The sequence below is a fragment of the Bacillus rossius genome, chromosome 15, assembly GCF_032445375.1.
Source record: "Bacillus rossius redtenbacheri isolate Brsri chromosome 15, Brsri_v3, whole genome shotgun sequence".
NCBI classification, from domain to species: Eukaryota; Metazoa; Arthropoda; class Insecta; order Phasmatodea; family Bacillidae; genus Bacillus; species Bacillus rossius.
Genome location: NC_086342.1, coordinates 4,648,825 through 4,661,670, shown reverse-complemented (window position 1 = coordinate 4,661,670; position 12,846 = coordinate 4,648,825). Strand labels below are relative to the sequence as shown.

At 40.8% G+C, this 12,846-nt stretch overlaps 1 protein-coding gene across 1 annotated transcript in view; it reads right to left on the bottom strand.

Moving 5' to 3' along the window:
- The window catches only part of LOC134539595 (pre-mRNA-processing-splicing factor 8), a 60,714-nt gene that overhangs the window by 7,194 nt on the left and 40,674 nt on the right, over positions 1-12,846 (bottom strand). The window contains exons 25-33 of the mRNA XM_063381760.1: positions 12,273-12,599; positions 11,268-11,437; positions 6,597-6,744; positions 6,326-6,454; positions 4,903-5,063; positions 3,988-4,179; positions 3,257-3,451; positions 1,284-1,569; positions 310-483 (exon numbers count right to left, since the gene is read on the bottom strand). Coding sequence (XP_063237830.1) covers positions 310-483; positions 1,284-1,569; positions 3,257-3,451; positions 3,988-4,179; positions 4,903-5,063; positions 6,326-6,454; positions 6,597-6,744; positions 11,268-11,437; positions 12,273-12,599 — 1,782 coding nt within the window. The remainder of the gene's footprint in view (positions 1-309; positions 484-1,283; positions 1,570-3,256; positions 3,452-3,987; positions 4,180-4,902; positions 5,064-6,325; positions 6,455-6,596; positions 6,745-11,267; positions 11,438-12,272; positions 12,600-12,846) is intronic.

Sequence of the window (12,846 nt, the reverse complement as noted above, 5' to 3'; positions counted from 1 at the left end):
CATTGATCCCCCTATTGAAGCGGGGGGCCCGGGGGTCTTCCCCGTGGGAAAATTTGTATTTCAAGGTGGAAAATGGTGCTATTTAAGCAGTTTTATTATCTAAAAATTGATTACACAGCACTTTCTTTGCCCCTAATTGCCCCCACTTCAAGGTTTCAGAGGGGGGGCAAATACCCTTGCCCCCCCCCCCCCCCCTGTTGTTGCACCCCTGCTTGGGTCCATAAAGTACTTCACAAAGAGAATCCACCGGATCAGGGCCGTGAACACACCGGCACGAGGTGCCAGAGAGAAAGAGGAGCCCACACCCACCGTGTACGACGAGATGGTCTTGAGCCAGTCGTCGTAGAGGTTGAAGAGCACCATCTGGGGCTCCGTGGCCTTGAGGATGAGGTCGCCGAACTTCTCGACCTTGAGGCAGGCCTGGAAGGGGAGCTGGAGCTCCGAGCCCTTGATCACGATGTTGGGGAAGTCCAGCAAGTGGACCTGCGACAGCAGCGGCGACGCCACACTCGCAAAACTCAATCCCACTCACACCACACAATCATCTCCTATTGCTCATTAACGATCAATATTACACAACTCATTTTTTTGACCATTTTCTTGCTTGTACTAGCACACAACGTGAAACCTTAGTACAAAATTTTAAAACACTCATTAGCACAAATTTTTTTGACACCCTCTCAAAAAGACACAGTTCTTGTTACAAAGGTACCGTCACTAGTTTTCCTGAAGTCTTGTCAACATATGTAACTTTATATAAAGTTTTCTGCATAATGTTTATACACACAAAATTGTAATACATTAAAGATGTTTAATAATGGGGTTTTACAAACAAATATTACCTTCTTAGGTTTGCTTCAATTTTAACATTATCAAAGGTTTCACTTTTCATGGAGTAAAATTTTTAATTTTTAAACATACATCACAAAAACATTAAAAAAAAATTAAGATTTATTTTTTTCAATCTGAAAATTGTATCACAGCATATATGAGAAACAGTAACTAATAATCTATAAAAGTATCATGAACAACTTTTCATTAGTGATGGATCAAATGCCAATTTTCTTGAATTCAAATCACAAAAGTGTACCTCGAATCTACCTCTACATCTGAATCTAAGTCTCAGAGGACAAAAAAAATAATTTACACGATATAACTATTAAACTTGACAGTTGTCGGTGGCAAATTTTTTGAATGTACTACAATCCCTCCGATATTTCCCTCGGAACGGAAACACCCGATGGTATTAGGGGTATTCAGGGGAGGTAGTCGGGAGCGCTTGCCTCGAGGGGATCCAGCATTCCCTTGCGGGTGACGATGATCTGCTTGGGCTGCTCCTCCACGGGCAGGGAGCGGATCAGCGCCGCCACCTCCTCCGCCGTCTTCCACTTGGCCAGCTGGCCCAGGCGCTTCTGGCCGGCCCACACCGACGTGTGGATGATCTTCAGGAACAGCTGGCCCGTGCGCGGGTTGAAGATGAAGATGGCCCCGTTGATGGGCTTCGTGGTGAGGTTGCCCTCGAACGTCTTGTGGATGGTGACCCGGTACACGTTAGTGTCGTCCACGAACCTGCAACCGTTCACGCCGTGCTCATCTTTGTTGTTGTATGTAGCACATCTTTCCCATATCTTGCCTCAGTTTACTACAAGAACCCCCAAGATCTGTTACTTTTTTCCGGCAAGTATCCCCACAGTCGGCAGACACTACCGGTGCGAGTATTTATTTAAAACTAGCGCCCAAGGTGGTGCGGTCACCTGGGGTTTGCAGCCGGTGTATTTAAGTGATGAAACAACATGGTGGTAACACTACGCTGTGAGAAGCGCGTCTTGTGTCTAGTTTCGAACCCCCGTTGAATATTTATGCGGAGAAACAAGCTTTATCACCTACATAAAGATGCGGTACAAGATCTTTTACTCGCGTGCAGTTCACTTCTGCATAACTTTCGTAAGTAAACTGCAAACAAAACACGTACTTTCACTTCATTAATAAAAAAAATCAATTTTTATAGTTGTTTCATTCAAGTGAAATTATATAAATCATAGTAAAAAATATAAGAAAAAAAAATATATATATTTTTTTCAATCAATGTCCTAACTTTACTTTTCAAATCCCTGATTTAACTGCGCTAAGCTAATTTTGTGTTTAATGCTTTTCTGCATTATGTTATAGTATGTTCATTTCTTGAAAAAATACAGTAGAACCTCAATGATACGTTCCCGTTTCATACGTTTTCCCGTGTCATACGCCGATTAATTTTGGTCCCGCCGAAAGTACTATATTTACAATGGTTTACTTTCCTGGAACATACACTTATAAAATCATTAATTTCCCGTTTCATACGTTTTTACGAAGCGGAAAAGCCCAAAATTCACAAATTTTTTTGTTATATTCCTCCTGATAAACTACGTTTTAATGCTTTTATTTTGAAAAACGTTCATTGTTTACATTTGCAAACGTAAGAAAATAACTTTATCGCACCATAGATATTGATAGTATCAGGAAGACTGTGCACTTCGCTAGTAGCATCTATGGCCAGCACCAAGCGAGACTAGTGGTGCAAACTAGCAATGATTATGAAAATGGTGCACGCGCTTTACCAAGGCACGGATCTCATATTTTGTGCATTCATTAATCTTTGAACTGAATATACCCATCTGTTATTGTTTTTTTTACTATCGGAGTGTTTTGTATTTTACGTTTCTCAAGTTAAAAATATTATTGAAAATTGTTCTGTTGCATAAAGTTGTTTGTAAAAAGAAACAAACAAGCATAAATTTCTGATTTTCTTTTTACAATAGCCTAATTTTATTAATTTCTAATTTAGACTTGGTGACTTTTCCTGCCCTCCAAGAAAGGACTTCATAACATTTTGTAAGGCCACTGTTTCTCATGTCAGCTTTACTTGATTATGGACTCTATTTTACATTTCTGGTGGTTTTATTATATGTATATATAATTATGAATTCATATCTTTCATATAATGCAATTATTTACACATTATGTATTTAAGTTTAATCTGACATTGTGCTGGTATGCTAGATTGAAAAAAAAAATTATTATTGCCATTCCCTTTTCATACACTTTCCCGCATCATACACCATTTTTGTGCCCTCCGTTGAAAAGTGTATGACAGGGGTTCTACTGTATTTATAAAAGCGTCCATGACAGGATGAATGAACGAATGATGATCCCTCATCGGAGACGGCGAGGGGTGATAGGGGTGATAACGGAGAGATGGAGAGGGGAGGTCTCGCACCAGATGATCTGGTTGGAGAAGAGCTCGCCGTAGTTCTGGGACGACAGGTAGGGCTCGGTGGGCTCCGAGGAGTACAGCTGCAGGGCCTTCCTGATCCGCTCCCGCAGCACGTAGAGGGCGGGGTTGGCCTTCATGATCTTGGCCATGGCCTGCTGGATCAGCGGCTTGCAGCCCGGGAACCAGTTGCCGTACGCACTGCAACCGCAAACACACACGCACGTCACCCACAGGCTTTACTGCGCGTGACGCTCCTATTTAACCCAGCATGAACGATAATATATATGTAACAAAAATGAAAGCCTGAAAGAAAGAGCAGAATTAAAACAAGTCATTCACAAACATTCAGAAAATAGTTACAATGAGTAATACAATGCTAATTTGTAGAAAAAATATAAGACTTGTCTTTAACAACTTATTCTTGAAAAAACTTATTCTGTGAAAATTCCTACAGAAAAACTCTTTCGAGACGTGTTTGGTTATGTTAGTTTTTCTAGTGAATGTGTGTGTTCGACAACTTGATACGCTACAGCGGCATTGTATGTTGGCCGACTTGATTTGAAGCGGTGCTTTTACCAGTCCAAGTAAGGGACTTCACTGCACGCACATTACAAAAGGAAAAGCAGGATGGCAAAGGTGTATCGTGTTTCTCATGTCCTGTTCCCGTGGCACGTGGCTCGGCGAGACCTCGAGTCGCCAGAGGGAGCTAGCGGTCCAAGCATGCGCGGCCGCACCTGTGCAGGTTGTACGCCAGGTCGATGGCGATGAGCAGGCCGGTGGGCGAGGGGTAGATGCTCATGTTGTCCGTGGTGTAGTCCAGGAACTTGGCGCGGGCGTACCGCTCTATGTCGTGGGAGTCGTAGTCCCCCCACCGCAGCTGCACGTCGATCCAGTACTTCTGGGTGGTCGTGTTGTCCATCGTGTCCCTGGGAACACAAGAACCCACCCGTGTGTTCCGGCGAAAAAAACAACAATCACTCCCATTCTTTTACGTGGGGTCACTTCTGCCCGTCATGCATCAAGGAAATGATCGCTAATACTTACTTACACACTAGTGAATAGTTGATTTTAGTTAATATTCCAGCCAATACCCACTAAGAATTTTTTTCAAAAGTACCCAGAAATTTAGACTTAAAAGTGAAATTTAACTACAAGGGTTAAATCAAACACACGTATTTGTAGTTCCAATGTTTCATTTGTGAAATTATCATACAGTAAGTTATACTAAGCAGGATTTTCTCAGGGGCCGAAAGATAAAATCTTTAATGTAACATTGTACTAGATATGTAATTAATATTAAATGCTGCTGAGTTTACCTAGTTAACAAGTTAATATTTTTAAATTCTTAGCTGGAAACATATGAAATAGTTTGTGAGCAACAGAACGTAAACCCCCCTAATATAGAATAATTAGAATTAGAAGGATTAACCAGCAATTATAATTCTATAAACATTTAAACTAGCACAACACAAAAAAAAAATATTAAACCTAAACTATAAATATAAATGTTTAGAAAAATAAGGAATAACCACCCAAATTAATAAAGATAAAAAATAAATTAAACACGGGAGAAAAATAATGAGGAATAAAATTGGATTTAATAGGGAAAACACGACACAGTCCTCAGACCGCAGTCGGAGCTGGCGTACTTGGAGTCGGCCAGAAGCGACGGGCGGGACACGTTCCACTTGTAGGCGGCGAACAGCAGGATGTCGGCGCAGGAGGAGTTCATCTTGTAGGACTTGCGGGGGTGGATGGTCTCCTTCTGCACCGTCTCTATCTCCAGGGCGTCCAGCTCCTGGTCAAACACCTGCAGGAACAACACACACACCTCACCCCCTCCGACAAGTGCACCGAACAGAGGCAAGATCACGTATCGCACCCCGAGCACAAGACTGTCGTAACTCAAAAAATTGAGTTTGTTTGGACTTGTAAATATTGTGTGTAATTTAGTGTATAGTGTTTGAAACATTTGAATTTTGAACTTCCCGCGCTGCTTGCTAGCAGCGCCAAGTTTTACAAGTTGGCTGCCTGCCAAGGCAGGTAGCCCTGCAGCTTCCGGCAACGAAGCAACAGTTGTTGTTGAACCATCATGGCGGTGAGTTGTGCTATCGTGCACGCTTGCTGCCAATGAGTTGTTTGCGAGTGCATCAGCATTAATTGTATCGCTTTTATCTGGATTTTACAGTCTTGTACGTCTCTAGACAAAACAGAGTTTGTGAGATATTTTTACCATAAGCAGGAAAATATCATTATCTAGGCACTGCAAGACTATAGCAAAATTATATCTACTTTTCACGGGACTCATGGCAAAATATTGAAGTGTTGGACTCTGGAAAACATTATATAAGAATGCAAGACTATGGCAATGAGTTGTGGCAGTATTGCACTGATTTCTGAGTTACGATAGTCTTGTACTCAGGGTGCGATATTTAATAGCAATAACAACGAAATAAAGTCAATACTCCAACAAACACTAAAATTAAAGTCAATAACACCACATAGCACCGAAATTTCCCCCAGTTACCTTGTTATAGCTATTAAATATTTCATAAATCTTTAGTTTAGGGTTTTATTTTAAAAAACTAATAAGTTATGTACGATGTATAAAAAAACATTATTCAGATTCTATCTACGGTTTTCCGAAGTAAATAAAAACAATCTCTAGCTGTCACGTTACAGTCATGGATAAAGGCCTATAGAGAAACATTACAAGAAAATGTATATGTATAACAATTTTGAGCTTTACACATGGCATTTTTTTTATTTTTTATTATTGACTGTTTTAGTTGCAGATTTTAGTTGAACTTACTCTCATCAAAATATGCGGTAGTATTGTTCAATGTACACATTTGAATTGTCATATCACAAATTGTTAAAGCAGTTGATCTATGTAACTGTGCTTGATATGCACTTATTAGGTGTGGTTTAATTGATGTAATTTGTTTTGTTTTTTTATAACACCATAAAATCTCGGCTCTAGTAATGAATGAATGAATCAGGGTTTAACAGAGATGACTTGAGACATTCAGGGCTGTGTGCCCCCGACACGCCACAGAAACGTGTACTTGCCTGGCACAGATCCATGACGATCGACTCGTGCACTTTCTGCCACAAGTGGGCACGGAATATCTGGATGAGGGAAATCTTCAGCGTGGGGATCTTCCCGTGCATGAAGATGCCGGTAAGGTCCAGTTGCACCTGTAAAACACAAACAGCTGCTACTGCAAAAAACCACGCCTATCATTCGTTTCCTAAATCATGACTGCAGCTTTGTGAAAGAATAACTTAACAAAACTTTTATCTATTCATTTTGCGTGCAGCACCACGGGTTGTGCCTCACCTGGAAACCAACATACACGTTGGCACGGTTGATGGTGGGGGACCACCACAGCGTGAACCGACGGTTCGGGATCTGGTTCAAACCAGATCTCTGAGCGTTCGTCAGCTTCTTGTACTTCATGGACTCTTCAAAACCTGATGCCTTCTCCCTAAGTTGAGTACAAATCATACGCACGTTGTTTACAAGCTGGGTTACAATAGTTTTAAAAATTTTAATGTGCAAAATAAGTAAAGGGGAAAAATTTCCTGTAATAACGGAAATGAGGTGAGAAAACATTTTGAAGAACACGACTCAAACTTACATAAATAACCGAAGATGGTAACAAAAATAAATGAAGGGCTACAAACAACTTACATCAATATTCAAACTCAATAACACTAATATTGTCTGGAAATTTAACAAGCACATATTTTAAATCACAAAACACATTAACATGATTGGTGTTTCAAATGTATATAAAAAAAAACATTTCTAAGTTAAAAGTGGCGCTATGGATTTTTATACCGGATATACCAGAATCTAAGACAACATTTTTTACCATAATTTATAATTCAAAACAAAGGGGTCGCCTTAGATTCAGATACACTGATTTTTAAGTAAACATACATGGGGTCAATGTTTTTGGGTTGTGCAGTAGTTACTGGCTGCAACATGTTACTACCAATGTTTTTGGAATGTTCTATAGCACAAGATGGCGCCCATCTTATAGACTAGTTTCTTGTACAAAAAACATGCATCAGCATAATGAAACTCAACAGTTTCCAACCGTTAACAGTACCAGCCAGTAGAGCTTCATTATAAAGAACATGAAGGGACCAAAATTATGGCAGTTTGTTATAATGAAGTTCTTTATACCGAAATCACAATGATTGCCTGATTTGGGTTTTTTAACATAACTCGATCTTGTTAAATTAACAAAGTAGAAAATCTAATACCAATATGAGTGGTACAAGCATCAATTACTTTAACAGCTATACTTTGGGATCAAGATACATACTACATACATACATACTAGTATGTATATGTACTATACAGAAATATGTAAGTTGTTTGCCAAAACAGTAAGCCTACCTTTGGAATCAAGACAAGCTGTTTGCAAAAATGCTGCAATAAATCAAAAATATAAAATTTAAAAGTTAGGAAAAAATTTTTTACATTTTTAAATTATTGAGAAAAAATCCTGTATACGTGACTGTTTTTTAATGTTGTTAAGTTCATTGGCCACATCTGTTTCAATGTTTCTTAAGACGGGCAGGTGATGTACAAGCTTTTCAGTTGTCATAAAGAGTCTTTCCAACACATTTAGTGCATTACAGACTTCTTCTCGCCGAGGACGTTTAACTTCGGTTTCACTGTCACAGTCATCAGCATCTTCATTTGGTGGGCAGCTCTCCTCTTCCGGTTGGCCAACCTCCTCTTCCGGTTGGCCAACCTCCTCTGACACTGCAGGGCAAGTGGCTATGTGATTATCTATGCCAACAAAATCACCGAAAGAAGACTGAGGAACATCAAACCTTTTCTGAACTTCAGCCCAACGAGGTTCATCACAGTCATCTGATTCTTCATCGTGAGGATGTTCAGTCTTGATAGGAAATCCTGCCTTCCTATAACAATTCGCAATTGTGGAAGGCTTGACTCTATCCCAGGCCAAACACAGCCTGTGCATGGCCTGAAGAATGTTCCACTTCAATTCGCTGGAGTCTTTCCCACTCTCCACCTTCCATAGAAGGTATTGCACAAGTTGCTTCTTGTAGTCCCTTTTAACTTGTGCAATAATCCCTTGATCTAGGGGCTGCAAAGCACTGGTACAGTTGGGTGGGAAAAAGAGCACTTTAACATTTCTAAGTGAAAGGTTAACGTTGTGGGCAGGACAGTGGTCAATAAACAACAGAACTTTTCTGTTCTGTACCCCCATCTTGGCATCAAAACTTTGTATCCATTCTTGAAAAAGGGATGCTGTCATCCATGAATTTTTGTTGTTTTTATACTTGCAAGGAAGATGTTTAATGTTTTTGAAGCATCTAGGTTTTCCATATTTACCAATAATAAGTGGTGTCAGCTTTTCGGAACCATTACTGTTAACACACAGCAGCACAGTAAAGCGTTCCTTGCTCTTTTTGCCTCCGTGGCATGTTTCTCCTTTCACCTCCAGTGTTCTGTCAGGAAGCAGATTGTAAAAAATGCCTGCTTCGTCGGCATTGAAAATGTCTTTTTCATCATATCCTGATAACAGCAATTCAAGTTCTTCCTTCCACTTGTCTTGAACTTCAACATTTACTGCTGCAGCTTCTCCACACACTTTAAGCGTACTTAAATTCCAACGTGCCTTGAATCGGTGAAGCCAGCCACCAGAAGCTTTAAAGTCGGTAATTTGTAATTTTAAGGCCTCTTCCTGTGCCTTTTGTTGGAGAATGTCCCCACCAATGGGAATGTTTGATGCCCGTGAATGCATCAACCAGTCGAACAATGTCTTTTCAAGAGCATCGTAGCGGGCGGTACGCAAACGTTTTCGATCTTGTGACATTAGATGTTTATTGTCTTCCAAACTGGATCGCTGGGTGAGAATTGTCGATAATGTTGATTTTGAGATACCGAACTTTTTAGCCACATCAGTCTTTTTATTTCCATCGTCTACTGCTTTTAACATTTCAAGTTTCATTTTCACATCAATCGCCTTTCGTTTCCTAGAAGTCATGTTCAGTAGTAGGTACTGTTTTTTAAACTATAAAAACAAATGGACCCGACACATGTAACAATAAGTTATACTCGTAGTATAGCCACGTTTCTCAAACAATAAACAAGGAAACGACCAGAGATGTGTGTGGCAATAGCAAAACCCCTTATTTGCACTTTTCATGGGGACAAAGTAAAGAAGTGTAAAAAGCGGGAAAGTGTAAATAAAGGGAAAAGTAAGAAATACGTTAAATTTAATTAAAATACAGTCGCATCCTGCAGCGTTCGTAATAAATACGGGCTACATTACACATACGCATTGCACCACAGTAAAAAAGTTAAAAAAAAAAGGGCCGCAAATTGTAAATTTACCGTCGATAGCGCGCCGTGCGCGGAGAAAGGTCATTGTACTCAATCAGCTGTTGTTACGGCGCGGCGTAGCCGCCTGCTGGCTCTCTCTGTTCTCTGAGCTGCGCATGCGCAGTATAACTCACTCAACGCTCCGCCCAGACTCGTGACGTTCCATCAGCAGCCAACCAATAGATGCGAGCTTAGCGGAAAAAAATATAAGCTCCACCTCCCGTGTACCAGTTTTATCCAGTTCTAATACCAGTTTATTGGTATACGCACCAGTTTTCTCGCTGCCGTGACATGTTCAAGTTTACGTTCATCTTGATGTCTTGATATTAATAATTAATTTACGATCCCCAGAAATAAATGGTTAGTTTAAAAAAATATGCGTCAACTGTACAATATTTCCGAAATTTTAAAATACGTATAAAACAGTTACCAAAACTCCGCTCATTTTATCTTGTGAAGTTTGTCTCGTACCAGTATTTCGGCTAAGTTGTGACATAAATATAGTATCACAACTTACAAGCAGCCTAGTAAAGTCGTAATATTCCCGGTACGTTTATACATTCGTGAGTTTACATTTTTCCCTAGTACATTTTAGATTGTCTCCTGCTATAATTACTCGGACTTTTACACGCCTAGGCTTAAATTATTATATGTTTAGAATTAAAAGCAACTTTTCATGTTATAAAATATGTATATTTTGCGATTTAAAATGTTCATTGCCGACTATAAACGTTACGTTTTTCACAATGTTTTTAGGCCTACTATGGTTGTTACGTGACGTAAATAGCGGGATGGATTCGATTTGTGAGACGTAATTCGCGTGAAAGTATTGTATTGGACTAAACGGGACCTGAAGAATATAGTGTAAATAACGGGAAAACGTAAGTAAGGGTAACGTAAATAAGGGGTTTCGCGTACTTTATGATGTAGAACTTCGCATCGGTTAAACACGTCGTGCGAGCATAGAACAAAGAGTAATGTCTGCGAACACCACAATGCAGCGCTTAGTCGCTACACCAGTTTTGTGCATTAATTTCAAAACTAGTCCATTGCAGTCATCTATGGCGCGTATCAAAATAAATAGGATGGCAGTTTGTGGGTGAATGGCGACGATTTTATCCGTTTGTCGTTTACCGTGCCGGGAAGAAAAGTGTTCGTTCAAACGAATATTTATAAAATATTTTAAAAATTTGAGCGAGAAATTTCGTACTAGTGAAATTTTTTTACGTTATGTTATATGGACGTCTGACGGGACCAAAGGCATAGTTCGTAGTAATGAATTGTTCGCTCTAATGAAGTTCGTTAAAACGGTGTTTTACTAGGTATTTATTTCTGTTTGTACATAAACTGTTAACAGCATTTCAAAAGTGGTGGTTGAAATCCTTTGTAACATTCACATTTTCAATTTTATATCTAATTTGTTGGCATGTGTTTAATACAATGAAAAAAAATTTTTTTCCCTGAAAACACGAGGCTGTAAATTGGGGGTCGTCTTAGATTCGGGTGAATACGGTACTTGCACAAATTTACAGTAGTCATCTGTTTAAAACGATTAATAAAAACTCCTTTCTAAAGCTGCCACATGAATCCATGGCCTGTCACAAGTGACCCTGGGCTCGGCGGTCGAGGGCTACTGACCAGAACAGACCCTCCCAGGTGGGGAAGTAGGTGCCCTTGAAGAGCGTGTGCTCCAGGATGCCCTCCACGCCGCCCAGTGCCTGGATCATGTCCGTGCGGTAGTTGTTGAGGTTCCACAGCTTGCCGTCGTGCCGCTGGTGGGTCCACCAGAACGGGTTCTGCTTCAGCACCTGCGGGGACCAGCACTCGCTCGCAAACCCTCCGCACGGAATACCGGAACCAACAACCGACTCGACTGAACGGGTTATGTTAGTTTTGAAGTAGTGCTACAATACTCCTCTCACAAAAACCCACGTGTGAATTAATTAAATATATAAACTTTAAACCATTACGATTCAAATTTTTTTTTAGATATATCGAGGACATCATACCAGAAGGGCGTATCAACGAAAATGCAAGTTTACAGGGGATTATGCACATACGCCCATCTGGCATGACCCGATTTTCCTTTTCTAATTGTATGCCATAATGTAATAGTTCACCACCACCTGATCCATTCACATTGATCATGCGCCCTTCCTTCTGCCAAAAACATTTATCACATTATTAGATACCCTTACGCCGATAATCTCGATATTGCAAAAAAAAATTGTTGATACGCCCTTCTGGTATGATGCCCTCGAGACAATAAATCTAGCCTGAACCTGTAAAGCAGCGATGCCGGAAGGACGTGCAGCGAAATAAAAATGAGCAAAAGAGCTCTCTGAAACGACCAATTAACGACAGCTTTTAAATTTCCTCTAGCATTTCACACGTAAACTATTCCTCGAAACAGAAAGTGTTTGACTGTGAACTGAAATAAATCCAAATATAACGAAAAGATTCGGAAAATTAATACTTCAAAAAAAAAAATCACTAGAAACAATTTGAATGAATTGATTTTTACTTAAATGCACTTAAATAAGTAAAATGGAAGTAGAAAAATTCAAAAAGCCTCAAAGGAACTTATTTATAACGTGCACGCGGAGCAAGGGGAGGATGGGGAAAAGCGGACGCCCGCCCCACCTGGTACTGCTTGAACTCGGTGCGGATGCGCCAGCCCTTGTCGTAGGCCAGCGTGTGGCGGTCCTTCTGGAAGAGCGTGTTGATGCGCGGGATGCCGCGGTCCCAGCTGTCCTCCAGGTCCTCCAGCGTGAGGCGGCGGTTCTGGGCGTTGGCCTCCTGCCGCTTGAGCGCGTACTCGGCCCACACGCGCTGCGAGTCGATGAACTCCGACTCCCACGGCTGGATGTAGCGGTACAGGTTGGGGATCAGCTGGTCCTCGTCGTGGCTCATGCCGGAGCGGAAGTGCGTGATGCCCACGTCCGTCTGCTTCGACCAGCGGAGGTCGGACTGCCGAGAGGAGACCGCGATCGTCAGTCGGCTGTCCGCGACTCTCTCCTGACTCTCTCACTGACCGTGCGACAAGCACAGTAACTCCTACTCAACTACAGAGGTTCTAATTCACAATTTAACTTGCCCTAATTAATAAAATTTCAGCTTGATGCTGGCAGATCTAACTAAGTAAAGTAAAGAGTATTTCTCAGTACACCTACTCCATATCACACCATAATAACAAATCACAAAAATTAAGGTCTTC